Source organism: Cyprinodon tularosa, unplaced genomic scaffold, assembly GCF_016077235.1.
Source record: "Cyprinodon tularosa strain WSP-4 unplaced genomic scaffold, ASM1607723v1 ctg539, whole genome shotgun sequence".
Taxonomy (NCBI): Eukaryota; Metazoa; Chordata; class Actinopteri; order Cyprinodontiformes; family Cyprinodontidae; genus Cyprinodon; species Cyprinodon tularosa.
In genome coordinates, this window is record NW_024039273.1 from 1510175 (window position 1) to 1524552 (window position 14378).

General features: G+C 45.9%; 1 protein-coding gene across 5 annotated transcripts in view; it reads right to left on the minus strand.

Moving 5' to 3' along the window:
- The window catches only part of birc6 (baculoviral IAP repeat containing 6), a 106180-nt gene that overhangs the window by 65113 nt on the left and 26689 nt on the right, over positions 1-14378 (minus strand). Inside the window, exons 22-39 of one of the 5 annotated variants that reach the window (XM_038304592.1) lie at positions 14183-14316; positions 13966-14112; positions 13684-13871; positions 10754-11062; positions 8340-8439; positions 6977-7191; positions 6684-6892; positions 5518-5864; positions 5225-5444; positions 2573-2709; positions 2351-2488; positions 2137-2264; positions 1912-2043; positions 1618-1833; positions 1363-1546; positions 483-683; positions 247-380; positions 12-165 (exon numbers count right to left, since the gene is read on the minus strand). In XM_038304592.1, coding sequence (XP_038160520.1) covers positions 12-165; positions 247-380; positions 483-683; positions 1363-1546; positions 1618-1833; positions 1912-2043; positions 2137-2264; positions 2351-2488; positions 2573-2709; positions 5225-5444; positions 5518-5864; positions 6684-6892; positions 6977-7191; positions 8340-8439; positions 10754-11062; positions 13684-13871; positions 13966-14112; positions 14183-14316 — 3293 coding nt within the window. Of the gene's footprint in view, positions 1-11; positions 166-246; positions 381-482; positions 684-1362; positions 1547-1617; positions 1834-1911; positions 2044-2136; positions 2265-2350; positions 2710-5224; positions 5445-5517; positions 5865-6683; positions 6893-6976; positions 7192-8339; positions 8440-10753; positions 11063-13683; positions 13872-13965; positions 14113-14182; positions 14317-14378 lie in introns of all 5 variants that reach the window. The other 4 variants (XM_038304593.1, XM_038304591.1, XM_038304590.1 and 1 more) reach the window with 4 other exon arrangements.

Below are 14378 nucleotides of genomic sequence, written 5' to 3' on the forward strand. Positions count from 1 at the left end.
CATCGGCTCACCTTGAGATACGGACACCGACACGCACTGGGAGGGAGGCTTCTCAGGCGCAGCGGAAGGCTTGGATACTGGAATCCCAACGCCCCCGATGTAAGGATTGTACCCGTAGGTCCCATAGTCAGCACCCCAGTAGTCATACCAGGTACTGCTGATAGGCTGGGGAAGAAGGAGAGAGGATTCAAAACAGCTGGGATGGTGGAGAAGCTGTGAGACCCGAGAATAATGAGTCCAACGTACCTTAAAGACTTTGGCGGCGAGCGGATCTTTTTCCAAATCAATATCTAAAGGATCAATATCAACATCCATCAGGTCTTGTAGCAAGTCAAAGTCTATGTCTTTATCTTTTTCCAAAGATGATAGAGGAGGAGCACCTTTGGATAATAAAAACATCTTTAATATCTGCAGGTTCAGCAGAGAAAACCACTAAAACAAAGAACGCAGCAAAGAGTCAAGCCCAAAGGGCGACCACCTACTCTGGAAAGCAGCAGAGCCGCCTGGAGCCCCCGCCATCATGTCTGGAACCAGAGCGTCATCCATGGTCTCCACCAGGGGGATGGGTGGGGGCTGGGCCAGTGAGTCGTCCGAGTCTGCTACGGCCGAGGAACACGACGCTCCCGCCTCCTCGCCCACGGCCTCGTCCATGGCGTCCAGAGAGCCTGGAGACGTCAGCTCACCTTGGAGCAGAGAGGCAGACAGTGAGGAGCTGAGAGTCGCCCTGCTGGATGGCGTCTTCCACAGATCATCTCTAACTCCGTTCAATTGGACGCCTGGTCTCTGACCGCCGTGATGCAGCCTGGTTCAGTCTGTTGTTCCGCTTTTAAATCAGCTGACCACAATGCATAGCAGATGGTTAACCTGCAGTGCTGCGTTTAGGCGCCGCACACAAGCGGCTGAGTTCAGCAACAGGACTAGCACATCCAGCAGGAATCAGAGGCGATTAGATGTTCAAGAAGGCGTTTAGCCAATCAGGCCAGGAGCAAAGCGTTTAACTGGACCAAGTTCTGAGGGCACTGTGGACGGCACTACAGCCATAGTTTCTGCCATTAGGTACCAAACAGGAAATACGCATAGTGTAGAGCGGATGTAGAACTGACCAATCAGAGGCCCACTGTCTACGGTCACCTACAATTTTGGGGAGGTGCAGGAGAGTGTCTGCTGAAGGGGGGGCATATCTGCGTTAACTGCGACAGATCGCCTCCTGTTCGTGTTCAGAGAGTGAATCTTCAGCAGCCTTGCTGTAAAGCTGCTGCCTTTGATTGGCCAATTAGCTCCAATCAGGATTAGCCTAATCCCTAAAAGAGAGAGAAGCATCCTGATCTAACACTAATGACATAAGAAATGCATCAAACAGACCTGCCAGGATGTCCTGCAGCATGCATGTGAGCGAGTACTGCGCCCAGGCCCCTCCCCAGGAGATGTCCCCTCGGTTGAAGTCCGTCCCTACAAGCAGCAGCAGCAGGCGCTCCAGCTGCTGCTCGGACACCACCTCACACAGATGGATCGTGGGTCTGGTGGCGTTGGCTATTCGGGCCAGAACCTGCAGGGGAAACGGCGTGAATCTCAGGGTCACATTAGTCGGGGTCCTCCCCGCAGGAGGTCAGAGGTTACCTTGCAGACGAACAGCAGCAGGTCGGCGTGGCAGGTGAAGTCCATGGAGAGCAGGAAGAGGGCCAGCTTCTGCACCACAGAGATGCAGCGCTCGTGGGACAGAGTGAAGGGCAGCGGCTCCACCTCAGGGGCGTCTTTGGCTGCGGTGGACTCTGCGTCCAGAGTAGAGCGAGGCCATTCGGCCGTCCGCCTCAGACGGATCAGGTCTTTAAAGTGCTGCGGAGGGAAGCGGACGCTTGGTTAAAGACATGGGAGAAGAAGCTGGAAGCTTGGAGCTTCTGGGCTGCTCCTTACCTTAGAGGTGGCTTGTTTGAGTTTGGCCTGTTCTACTAGGAGTTTGTAGGAGGAACCTTTGTTGCTCTGGATTTTCTCCTTCTCTATCTGCTCAAACAAAGCTTTCTGTTTTGCTTTCAATAGATTCAACTGCTGCAATAAAACAGGCAGTGTTAAAGAGCGTCTGCAGAAGGCATTGCTGTGAAGCTCCTCACATTGCTCTGCTCTGGAGCTGAACATGTTTACCTGCTTGTGATGAACCAGCTGCTTGCGGAGCTTCCGGGAATAGAGCCGGTCCAGGCTGCTGCTGCCTTTCGCCGCCCGGCTGGAGTTCTGGGACTGCAGAGTGTTGTTAATAAAGCTCCACTGAGTCACTGCAACACAGGAAGCATCAGGTCAGATCCTCGTCCACAGGACGTCTAGAGTACGGACAGTAAGGCAGGGAGGTGTGTGTGCGTACCCGTAGCAGGCCGGTCCCGCTCCTTCCCGCCCAGGTTCTTCTTGGCCGCTGACGCCTCGTCCTCGATGTTGGCAACATAGTCCAAGAGCCTGGACACCAGCATCACCACCCAGCTTATCATGGGGATGTCTAGGATACCTGGAGGGAACACAGACATGGTCCTCGTACCTGAGGTGCACCTGAAGGGGGACGGCAGCTCTGCGGGTGCTTTACCTGCTTTACCTTCAGCCCTGCGCTGAGAGGCAGCCTGCGGTCGCTGCAGAGGGGACAGCAGGCTGTCCAACAGGTTCAGGAGCCCCTCCAACACGCCGCTGTTGCTCAGGGATCTTTGGCCGATGCAGGACAGCAGCATGAACACTCTGCAGGGACCAGAGCAGGAGTCGGTTACTAGAGAGTCAGAATGAACCCTGGAAAGAGGGTTCAGAGAGCAGCAGCATTCACTCGGCAGCTTGCGCTGTAATCACTGCAAGCCTAGACCAAGCAGGAGGATCTGAGCCTGCTTAAGGTTGGCAGGGAAATGCATAAAAAAAAAACGTCCATGACTTCTCTGGTGCCCTGAACCCCTTGGGTCAGAAAACCTTAGCGCCTGATGTCCTGAATAAGCCCTCCTTTCCCCTCAGTCACAGTACCTCTATGTGCTGATGTCAATCAGCGTTATGACCAGAGGAGGAACTAAGGTCCTCCTCTCCTCCTTTTCCAAACCTTCCTGGTCTCAGTCTGACCTGCTACTCCTGCTTTAGTTAGCTTAAAGGGGAAGTCGGGTCATATTCAGAATTCAAACTTCTGAAAGTACTTTAAATATGAAATTATTACATAGTGTTAAATAAATGTTTTTACTTAAGAGTAATTTTCATGTGAATGTGCTTTACTGGAGGCATCCGTGTTTGTCAAAGAACACTACTGCCACCTACTGGTTAGTGACGTCACGGTATCGGCTGTTGATCAAGTCCCAGTGCTGTATTTCAGAGGTCACAGATTAGCGGACCGCGGTCCGAATCCGGACCCAACCTGATTTTAAACATTTTTAAATGACTGCATGTTGTCTGACGGCAGTGTCTAATTTCACTTGCGCCGCTTCTCCTGTTTGTACAGTAAAACCCTCCGGGACCAAGCTATATGTGGTGCCAATTAGCCAATGAGCTGCTGTCAGTCTGGGTTGCTGCTGCTGCTACTTTTAGACACAGCAGGCAAACCTGTGGCAAGCCGGGCGATGGGAAAGAAGGAGAAGATGATGAGAAAAAGAGAGCAGAGAAAGTGTGGACTGCTGGAAGAACTGTGGTGAACTGGTGAAAGAAAAGTGAAATGGTGCTCAAAGATGACCCTGAACATTTAGAGGATGTTTGGCTCAACCTGCTGCTGTGAAGCAGGATTCTCCACCATGAACAGAATAAAAAATAAATATGGATCCAGGCTCAGAATGAGCTCCTTGATATGAGCTTTAGAATGGCTTAGTCTCCATTCAAACCAGGTTTAAAGCCTTGCAGGGCAGCAGAAAGCCCACTGCCAACATTAAGACAGAAAAAATAACAACAAACGATCAGTTCAGGTGTTTTATGAAATATCGGAGTCAAGAAATTCTCTATATACCAAATTGAACGATTGTTGTTCTCTACTTGATTTTTTTTTTTCTCCCATTTTTTAAAATGGAAAATGTTCTTTTTTTGTATTTTATTATTTCAGTCTTAAATTCTGTTTAAAGTAACTAATAAAAAATGTCTCCAGACCTTTACTGGATGATGATTATCTTTATTCAGACCCCACAGATTTTTTCATTGGTTACCCCTGATGTATCTGGTGTTTGTCACAACGCGCTATTATCCAAGTCATCTTGAAAACATTATCCCAAATGTTGGCTACATATGTGTTTTTTCTCTGGCCAGAAGTTCGATGGCAAATCCTTCCGGATTGTTGTTTTTTTTTACTGATTAACGTTAATTACATTAAATCACCGCAAACGTGTCTCTGGTATAGATAATGATCCATCAATTATTCCTTGCTTAACGGACTTCCTCCTTTAAAGATTCAAAGATTCCTTTTTAATGCAGAACACCTGAACTAGCGACGCAAAATAAAATAATTCTTTTTACCAAAAAATACAACATATGAAGAAATGTTGACATGCTAACGTAGACATGAAAGCAGACCAGGACTGCTAATGCTAAACCCCACTAGCTGTTAGCAGCCTGCCTTGCCCCCGCCCCAGTATTACCCCCCCATCCTTTCTCCCTTTTTGCTTAAGCCTGCCCTGCATGTTCAGCACTATGGAGGACCAATCCTTCCATAATTAAAAATAAATACAGAAATATAAAAACGACAGGCAGACATAAATAGCATGGGAGAAATAGATAGGAGAAAAAAATACAAAGGAAGAATAAACTAGACAAAAATATTATAACATGCACAAAAATAAATACTTAAAGAAATAATAAATAAAGTTGAAGATTATAAAGGACAATAAATAAATAGGGTAATTATTACAAAGGCGAAAAAACTAAAGAGCTAATTAAAAGAGATTTTTATATATATATGTCTTACTGTATAATTTCATTTCTATCTACATTCATTGGTTATTGTATTTTCGGGGCAATTAATTGTGTGCTTATCTATTTTTGGAGCATTTATTTATTTCTGCATTTATTTTTATTTATGGCAGGATTGGTCCTCCATACACACTATAAGCACCTTTTGGAAATAACCTGTGCCTGACTGATGTTTTTCATTATTCAGAAATGTGAAGATTGTGTTTCTATAGCAACACTAAAACTAAGCAAAAAACATTTGCCGCAGTAAACTGAGGAGTGAAGCCCGGAGCTCGGTCCTCCTGTTCCTTGGACGGCGAGAGCCTACAGTAACGGGGTTGCTGGGGCCTCCTACCTGTCCTGGGGGAAAATAAGCAGCTGCTCAGAGTTGTAGAGCTCCTGCAGGACGTTAGAGAGGAACTGCCCCCACCAGGGTTCGCCCCCACATAGCTGCACCAGCAGCAGGCCGGCATGGAGGCGAATTTTGGGCGTCCCGCTGATGCAGAGATGTTTAAACAGCTCCTCACAGGCTTGGGCGTGGAAGGTATTCTGGAGCACCGAGGGGACACAGTGTCCTGACGAGACAAATGGACCCGTTAGTCAACATTAGTTAAAGACGGACAGAGGCCAACCTGCAGCAGCACTCACCGTTATTGGAATGCAGAAGGCTGAGCAGGGTGTCCAGCAGGTAGCGGATGATTGTCCTGAGCTGCTCGGTGGAGGAAACGTGAACGAGCCCCTGAGGGTCCCCAGCTTTGGGCAGACACTTCCGGCTGGCCCCCAACGACACCCGCAGCCTCTGGACGGCGTGGTGGGCCAGGTTAAGCTGCAGCTGCAGCTGGATGCAGTCCTGGTAGGCGGAGAAAACCCGCTGGTCCTCTTCCACCACCTTGTCTGGTTTTCTTAGGAAGTACTGAGCGTTGTTGGCGCTGTTCAGAGGCGGAAGGTCGATGTTGTGAAGAAGGGTTTCCAGCCGATGGCAAGCTAGGTTGTACCTTAGAAACCGAGCAGATTATAGTTAGAGTGGCTCAGGTTATCCTGAGCTACCTCTATAGTTATGCTGCTATAGCTTTAGACTGCTGGAGGACATAGGGACCCCTTCTTCACTGTTCTGCATCATTCTATCTCTATTCTCCTACTCAGGAGAATCTGTTAGTTCAATCTCTAACGTTCTGCTCTCTTTGCTTTTTCTCATAGTAGCTTCATCTGGTCTGTTCCTGTTTGGCTGTGACTCCATCCTGGACAGAAATATCAGCTGTGCTGCTGCCATCAACACCTTTGTTTATAGATGTTGGAGATCGGCCTGTTTTTCATTGTAGTCCTGTTTCTCTGACTGTGACTAACTGGATGTGCTCTCTTCATCCTCTGACATTGGAGCTGGCTCGGAGCTTCTCTGCCTGGCTGTGTGTTTCCTGGGCGGGGCCGCCTTTTACAATTGCTTTGTGTATCTCTGCTTCTTTTTCTATCTCTGCTTCTGTCTCCTTGAACCCCAGTCAGCCTCAGCAGATGGCCGCTCACACTGAGCCTGGTTCTACTGGAGGTTTCTTCCTGTTAAAAGGGAGTTTTTCCTCTCCACTGTCGCTACTAGCATGCTTACTGTGAGCGATTGCATTAGAGTCAATGAGTTGATGCAATCAGCTGGTTTTCCTTAGGTAGAAAACTTTGAATCAGTCTGACTGGATGAACTGTAAAGTGCCTTGAGATGACTTGTGTTGTGATTTGGGGCAATATAAATAAATTCAATTGAACTGAATTAATTAATTTTAAGGTCAAAGCTGAGGAGCAACCACATAACACCATCTGAGGGGAACCACCTGCACTGGATGTCCTCCTGCAGAGCTACCATCATGGTCAGATGCTGATCCACGTCAGGCTGACTGGCTGCCTCACTTTCTCCCCGCAGCGGATCATGCATCAGTTTCAGCTCGCTCTCCCAGGGTAGGATGTATGTGTGGCCGTAGAAGAACCCTAACGGGATCTTGGCTCGCGCGCTGGTGCTGCCGTAGCGTCCGATGACTGTGATCTGAATGAACGGGTTGGAGAAATCAGGGCCGCCCAGCAGGTTTAAAATGGATCGCAGTCCTCACCAGATCACAGAGATACTGACCTTCATGAACCTACAGACCGGTGGTGGCAGAAGGTCGTGAAGAATCAGTGAGTGGGTGCTGATGTCTGAGGCCACAACCAGCCTGCGACCGTCCACCTCCTCGCCCAGCGTCCAGATGTCTATGGACAGAGAGGCTAGGTCCCCACAGGTCGGGATCAGGGCATCGGTCAGCAGAACGGGACGGCCGAAGTCAAGGGTGACGAAGCGCCGAGCTCCTGGTCAGAAAAAAACGATAGTTCAAAATGACCACTGAAACCAACAGACTGGGAATAAATCAATGATAGAAGTAGAGATTCTAGAACTGTTCTGCTTTGGGACATTTGTTAGGAAGAGAAACCACACCAAGTTAAAAAACGGCTAAAGCAAAAGTACACTAATATTTCTGCCGGCTCCAGTTGAGTTGAGGAGGCAGAGCAAGAGCAAAGATAGCAGAGGAGGAGGAAATTCAAGCCTTCTCTCCCATCAATCATTATGGCCAAAGTGAGATCTTTAAGAAACCAGTTTCAAGGGCCGTTTCTCAATACAAGTACTTGCGTTCTCATGTGCTTGTGTCCTCAGCTCTAATACTGTTCCAATTCAGAAGAAGACCAAGAACGGACAAAGTCCCTGGATGTTGTTCTCACCCCTCCCTCTTTACCCAGCAGGCATCAGAGCAGACTTGCCCGTTCTTGAGACTGACAGCTGTTCCGGCATGCACCACGGCAGCAGCAGCTCCCAGGTTAGCCCTGGCTGCTGTTAGCCTTTAAGGTCCGCTGGTTGCCACGTTCCTCTCAACATCAGAACTTTTAAATCTAACAAACTAAGGTCAGCTCGCCATACGCTTTAACAAAACAACAAAAGTAATTAAATTATTTGTACGTGACTAAAGGGATACACGCCTGTTGAGGTAGTTTAAAGTTTATTCTTCATGCAAAACTAAAAGGATAAATGGGTATTGACTATGGGTATGCTGGTGTGACCGGGTATGCTCCTCTTACAGAACACCGGCTTACCCATAATGTAAATGCAGTCAATGACACGCCGCCTCTGCATAACGGGAAATCTCTGTAAACAAGCCTAAAATGTACCCTTTTAAATATAACAGTGCAGTCTGAAACATCTTCTGCATGACTTCAGAATGCAGATTTTGCACAAAAAAAAAGAAATCGTGAAACAAAAAAAAAGAGTGTCTCCATTAAAATACTTTTTCAGAACTGCCACAAAACATACCGCTAATGAAGATCCTTCCTACATACATCTATTCACATTAAAAAAAAAAAAAATCCCCTTTGAGTTTAACACATTTCATTTCCCTCTAGGATCTATAAAATGTTTTTGAATTGGCCTACTGTCATCTAATAGCATATTATTCAACGATACATACCAGAGTGCATTCGCTCGATGATTATGGACTGGTGTGGAGGAGGCTGCAGGAAGTGAGATGCCTGAGAGATAGCCAGAGCCAAACCGCTGCCCATTGGGCTCTGCAACACAAAACATTCTGATTTTAACAAAAAAAAAAAATACTTTAATTTTCATCTGCAGTTAACCCTTTCCATCCAACTAAAATGCGAATTAGAAGAGAACTTTCAATTTTTAAAAGGAGGAAATGTGTATTTGCGGTGTTTCAATTTGGTTTGAAGCGAATAAACCAGGCAACACCAAACGTAATGTCGTCATAGGTCGTCCACGTACCGCATGGCTGTAATAATCAGGATGTAAAGGCTGCAATCTGGCACTGACCACAGATCAGTAATGGAGGAATGTTCTGATCAATGCGTTGCCATCTGTCAAGCTGCTCCTACCGTAAAAATTCTGGCCTACCAGCTGACATTATTGGCTCTACCTTGGCCCTATTGTGGTTCTACCTTTTTTATACCTCATCCAAAATAGCCATGTTATCTACACTCACCGGCCACTTTATTAGGTACCCCATGCTAGTAACGGGTTGGACCCCCTTTTGCCTTCAGAACTGCCTCAGTTCTTCGTGGCATAGATTCAACAAGGTGCTGGAAGCATTCCTCAGGGAGTTTGGTCCATATTGACATGATGGCATCACACAGTTGCCACAGATTTGTCGGCTGCACATCCATGATGCCAATCTCCCGTTCCACCACATCCCAAAGATCCTCTATTGGATTGAGATCTGGTGACTGTGGAGGCCATTTGAGTACAGTGAACTCATTGTCATGTTCAAGAAACCAGTCTGAGATGATTCCAGCTTTATGACATGGCGCATTATCCTGCTGAAAGTAGCCATCAGAAGTTGGGTACATTGTGGTCATAAAGGGATGGACATGGTCAGCAACAATACTCAGGTAGGCTGTGGCGTTGGAACGATGCTCAATTGGTACCAAGGGGCCCAAAGAGTGCCAAGAAAATATTCCCCACACCATGACACCACCACCACCAGCCTGAACCGTTGATACAAGGCAGGATGGATCCATGCTTTCATGTTGTAGACACCAAATTCTGACCCTACCATCCGAATGTCGCAGCAGAAATCGAGACTCATCAGACCAGGCAACGTTTTTCCAATCTTCTATTGTCCAATTTCGATGAGCTTGTGCAAATTGTAGCCTCAGTTTCCTGTTCTTAGCTGAAAGGAGTGGCACCCGGTGTGGTCTTCTGCTGCTGTAGCCCATCTGCCTCAAAGTTGGAAGTACTGTGCGTTCAGAGATGCTCTTCTGCCCACCTTGGTTGTAACGGGTGGTTATTTGAGTCCCTGTTGCCCTTCTATCAGCTCCAACCAGTCTGGCCATTCTCCTCTGACCTCTGGCATCAACAAGGCATTTCCGCCCACAGAACTGCCGCCCACTGGATGTTTTTTATTTTTCGGATCCTTCTCTGTAAACCCTAGAGATGGTTGTGCGTGAAAATCCCAGCAGTTTCTGAAATACTCAGACCAGCCCTTCTGGCACCAACAATCATGCCACGTTCAAAGTCACTCAAATCACCTTTCTTCCCCATACTGATGCTCGGTTTGAACTGCAGGAGATTGTCTTGACCATGTCTACATGCCTAAATGCACTGAGTTGCCACCATGTGATTGGCTGCTTAGAAATTAAGTGTTAATGAGCAGTTGGACAGGTGTACCTAATAAAGTGGCCAGCGAGTGTATATCTCAATCTCTATAGTTATGCTGCTATAGACTTAGACTGCTGGAGGACATAGGGTCCCCTTTTCATAATTCTGCTTCATTCTATCTCTATTGTCCCATTCTGCAGCAGTCCGTCCACACTGAGCCTGGTTCTGCTGGAGGTTTCTTCCTGTTCAAAGGGAGTTTTCCTCTCCACTCTCACTACAGGCATGCTTGGTGTGAAGGATTGAGTGAATTAACTCTGTAAAGTTCCCTGAAATTACATGTTTTGTGAGCTGGTGCTAAATAAATAAATTGGAACATCTGGGAAGATAAGTAATTTTTTCTTAAAATAAGTGCATTTGTTCTTGGATTGAGGAGGTAAAGGAAACAGTTTGTCAATAAGAAAACACAATTGCATTGTCTTGTTTCAAGTGCATATAATCTAATTATCTTATTTTTAGAGTAAAAATACTCATTCCATTGGCAAACTCATTTACCTACTCAAATTAAGAGTAAATACACTGAATTTAGGAATTCTTTTTACTTATTTCTAGATCGTTTTTCCAAGTCCTCCAAAAACTGACTCTGGACAAGATGCCTCTCAAGGTCACGAAAAAAAAAAAAAAGCCGTAAGTCAGAGCTAGAGCAGAGGAGCGTCCAAGTAATCCAAACAAGGGCAGGAAAAACAAAGCGACGTCTGGGACTCCATTACTGACCTGTTTGGTTTTCTGCGTGTTCTTGTGTGCAGCCATGTTGACGGGGCCCTGCTCCATCATGGAGCCTGGGAACAGGTGAGCCAGCTCTGCACTGAAGGCTGCAGACACCGCCTCGTTGGGCGGGGTGAGAGGCGGGGTCATGAAGAGAGGCGTGGTTTTAGGCGTAGGTGGGATGACATCTGAGGGATGGATGAAGAAGCCCGGAGCGGACGAGTTTGAAGGCACCGAGTTATGGATGGGTCCGACTCCAGACGCCACGGCGGCAGCTGCAGACGTGGTCTGATGAAGCTTGGCCTCCAGCTTTGCTTTCTGCTCCCAGAAGAGGAGAGACGATTAAAGACAAAGGTACTGAGGATGAGTCATTTAACCTTCACTTGAGCACAAATTTATAGTTTTTACCAGTGGCGGTTGGCCAACAGAGGGCGCCGCCCCCACTTACCGAACGATCCTATTTAAGACTTTTTTAAAAAAGTTTTCTTTTATTTTTCTTTTTTTTTTTACACAACTTCATTTCAAATTAAAATTTTTAATATTTAATAATGTATAGATATATATTTTTTAGATATTCAAGATAAATATTTTATCTTTAATAACAAGTAAAGTATCATTTCATTTCTCGTAGGATTGGTAACATATTTCCGCCCTAGGGAGCAAAAATCTTTGCCCACTGAACCTCGTTAAAAGTTGTGCATGCACAGTAGCCCCTCTGCAATACAGAAGTACAAGAGAGCTCAGGGTGCAGGTAAGCTGTGACCTGAGGTGACAGGAAGTGTATTTGCTCACTGCCTCCCACCACAGGAGTTGGAGACGAGAGAGAGAAAAATGGAGCAATAAACGTCCTTTTCCAGAACCCGGTTTAGCTACAAGGCTAGGCTAACTGCATGCAGTGAGGCTAACACTGTATTCTGCTTCCCCTGCCTCCTTTTTCAAACGTCAAGATCTGAGCCAGCATGGATAAAGACAAGGAGGACTGATTTAAAGCACTTTGTAGAAAAACGCAAAGAAGAATGAACAATCTGGGATTCACATGGAAAATTATAGAATATAGTGCACTTTTTCTAGACGTTTGCATAGTTGCTCTTAAACACTTTCTCAGAAAATAAATAGTTCGTATATATATTAAAAAATATAAAGCTGACTAATAGCTTCTCCATTATTAAACTGATACATTTTTTTTTTTAGGTTTGTGACGCCATATTGGTCCATGCAAAGCACAGATTTACCTTCACAAAGCGTCAGAAGGCAAGATTTATGTACAAAAAGTAAACCAGTACATGAAATTGTGTCTTGTATTTATAGTGTTTTTATAATGTTCTTTGTTATTGGCATTCATAGAAAAATAGTGGTGTGATAACTTAGTATAAGTTTAATTGTTTTTTGGTATATGTCTACTTTGAATTTATAGCGCCCCCTGGAGAAAACTTCACCGGCCGCCACAGGTTTTTACAATAAGAATCCATCTATAAGTGAACCTTTAACCTCTTTCTCTAAGTGGTACATAAGCGGTGAATTTAGGATGTGAATCAAATCAAAAAACGTCCACATATGTCTTCTCCGTCTTTCACCATCAAAATACGGAGCCGAGCAATTTTTTTGCTTCGCCCCAGTCAGGTAGAGATCCGCAATCACAATCACACCAAACGGCGAGAATATCCGGTTTGTCAAATTAAAATATAGTAACAACAGATCGGTAACTACAAATTATAGCATAATTCTTATAAATTCCCCAAAACTAAGACCGTTAAATTAAATGATTGGATGCAAACTATTGGTACTTGAACATACCAGGAAGCAGATTTCTCATCTCCATCAAAATATTTATTCTATACTGAGTGGCTTAAAGGGATAGTTCGGTATTTTTGACATGAATCTGTATGGCATCCCCATCACCAGTGGCATGCAATCACACTGACTTACCCCTGGCAGCGTCCTGTGAGCAGAGTTATCGTCTAGTTTTGGTCAAGCCGAAAGTAGTCCGGCAGGTTTTTAGGAACAGCGAAATAAAACTTTTCTCTTCCCAAAACATTATGTGTTCAAAAGAAAGGACCAAGTGATAACGACGTGTGACTTTTTCCACTACAATGTTTTTGGGATGCAAAAATATCGCTCTTTTGAACACATAATGTTTTGGGAAGAGAAACGTTTTATTTCGCTGTACCTAAAAACCTGCCGGACTACTTTCGGCTTGACCAAAACTGGACGATAACTCTGCTCACAGGACGCTGCCAGGGGTAAGTCAGTGTGATTGCATGCCACTGGTGATGGGGATGCCATACAGATTCATGTCAAAAATACCGAACTATCCCTTTAAAAGTTTAATCAAATCCTGTCAAAACAAAGTTCTTATCAAAGGCCTGGATGAAGAGATGCGGAGTTTGGAAGTAGAGAACAAAAAAGCTCATAAAAAGCAATTTTCTATGATGCTAGTTATCCCTGTTACAAAAAACCTCAACAAAAAGAAAGTATTTGGTCTGAAACTGAACATGATGGATGCTGATGGGGATTTTTTTATTATGTGATATTAATTTAAGCATTCATTTCCACATGTTAAGCTCCTATGAATTTAATAATAATATAGCACATGCTCTTCTCAAGCTCCAAAGAAGTCGGAGCGCAGCAAGACGGGAGGAACAGGGGAGACTGTAGGCTTTGCTTTGTGCAGGCGGTCTGGAGCACAGCGAGCGGTGCGCTCACGGAGGATTATAACCTCCTCTTAATCTTACATGACCTCTTGACTTTATTATTTAAATGTTGCTTCTGATACCATAGACCTGATATAACACCTTTATTCTGGTCATGATGACTTTGTTTCATCTCCATTTCCTTTCATTATGCTCCTTTAAAAGATTCAGTATTCGAACATCAGCACCAATGAGGCCTTTCTTTGCTTGTGGTATAACCCTTCTGAAAGCGAGCAAACAGAACCTCACCTGTTGCTGCAGCTTCAGCAGCTGCAGCTGTTTCTCCTGTAGCACCTGCAGTTGCTGCTCGGCAGACACCATGGCGTGGGACAGCGACTGCAGGGCCACCTGAGCTGCAGAGCTCAGAGCTGTTGAAGCTTCTCCCACCGTCCCCGTTGACAGGCCGCCCACTGTCGGGGTCACGCCAAATGTACTCACTGGCATGAAGAAGCACAACCACCAAACTTAACGTGTGGCCGGAAAGAAAAGGGTTTCTGAAAGACGTTTGTTGAAAAGCAGAGGAAGAGTTACCAGTGAACATGCTGGCGTCGTCTCGCTCCACCCGTGTGCCGTCGCTGGTGGATATACAGGTAAAGTGCAAAGGCTCCACCTCCAGGAGTCCAGTCAGCGCCGTGAAGCTCCCCTCTGCTGCAGCTGAACTGCTCACCTTTCCATTCCCTGCAAAACATCCCAGCTCTGACATCTTTTCTCATTTTATCTGAACACCTACGCTTCTTCCGACTCCTACCTGAGAGGATCTCGGAGAGGTCGATCTCATCGGACTGGACTCCAATGCTGCTGTTGAAGGCGTTCTTACAGGAGGAGCCGCTGACCTCCAGGTCAAAAAGCACCGGGTCAAACGGAGAGCTGTACAGGCCGTACCTGAGGGAACCGCAGACGATTCATCAGACACAGCCGAGTGAAACGGCAGCTATGGAGACCAT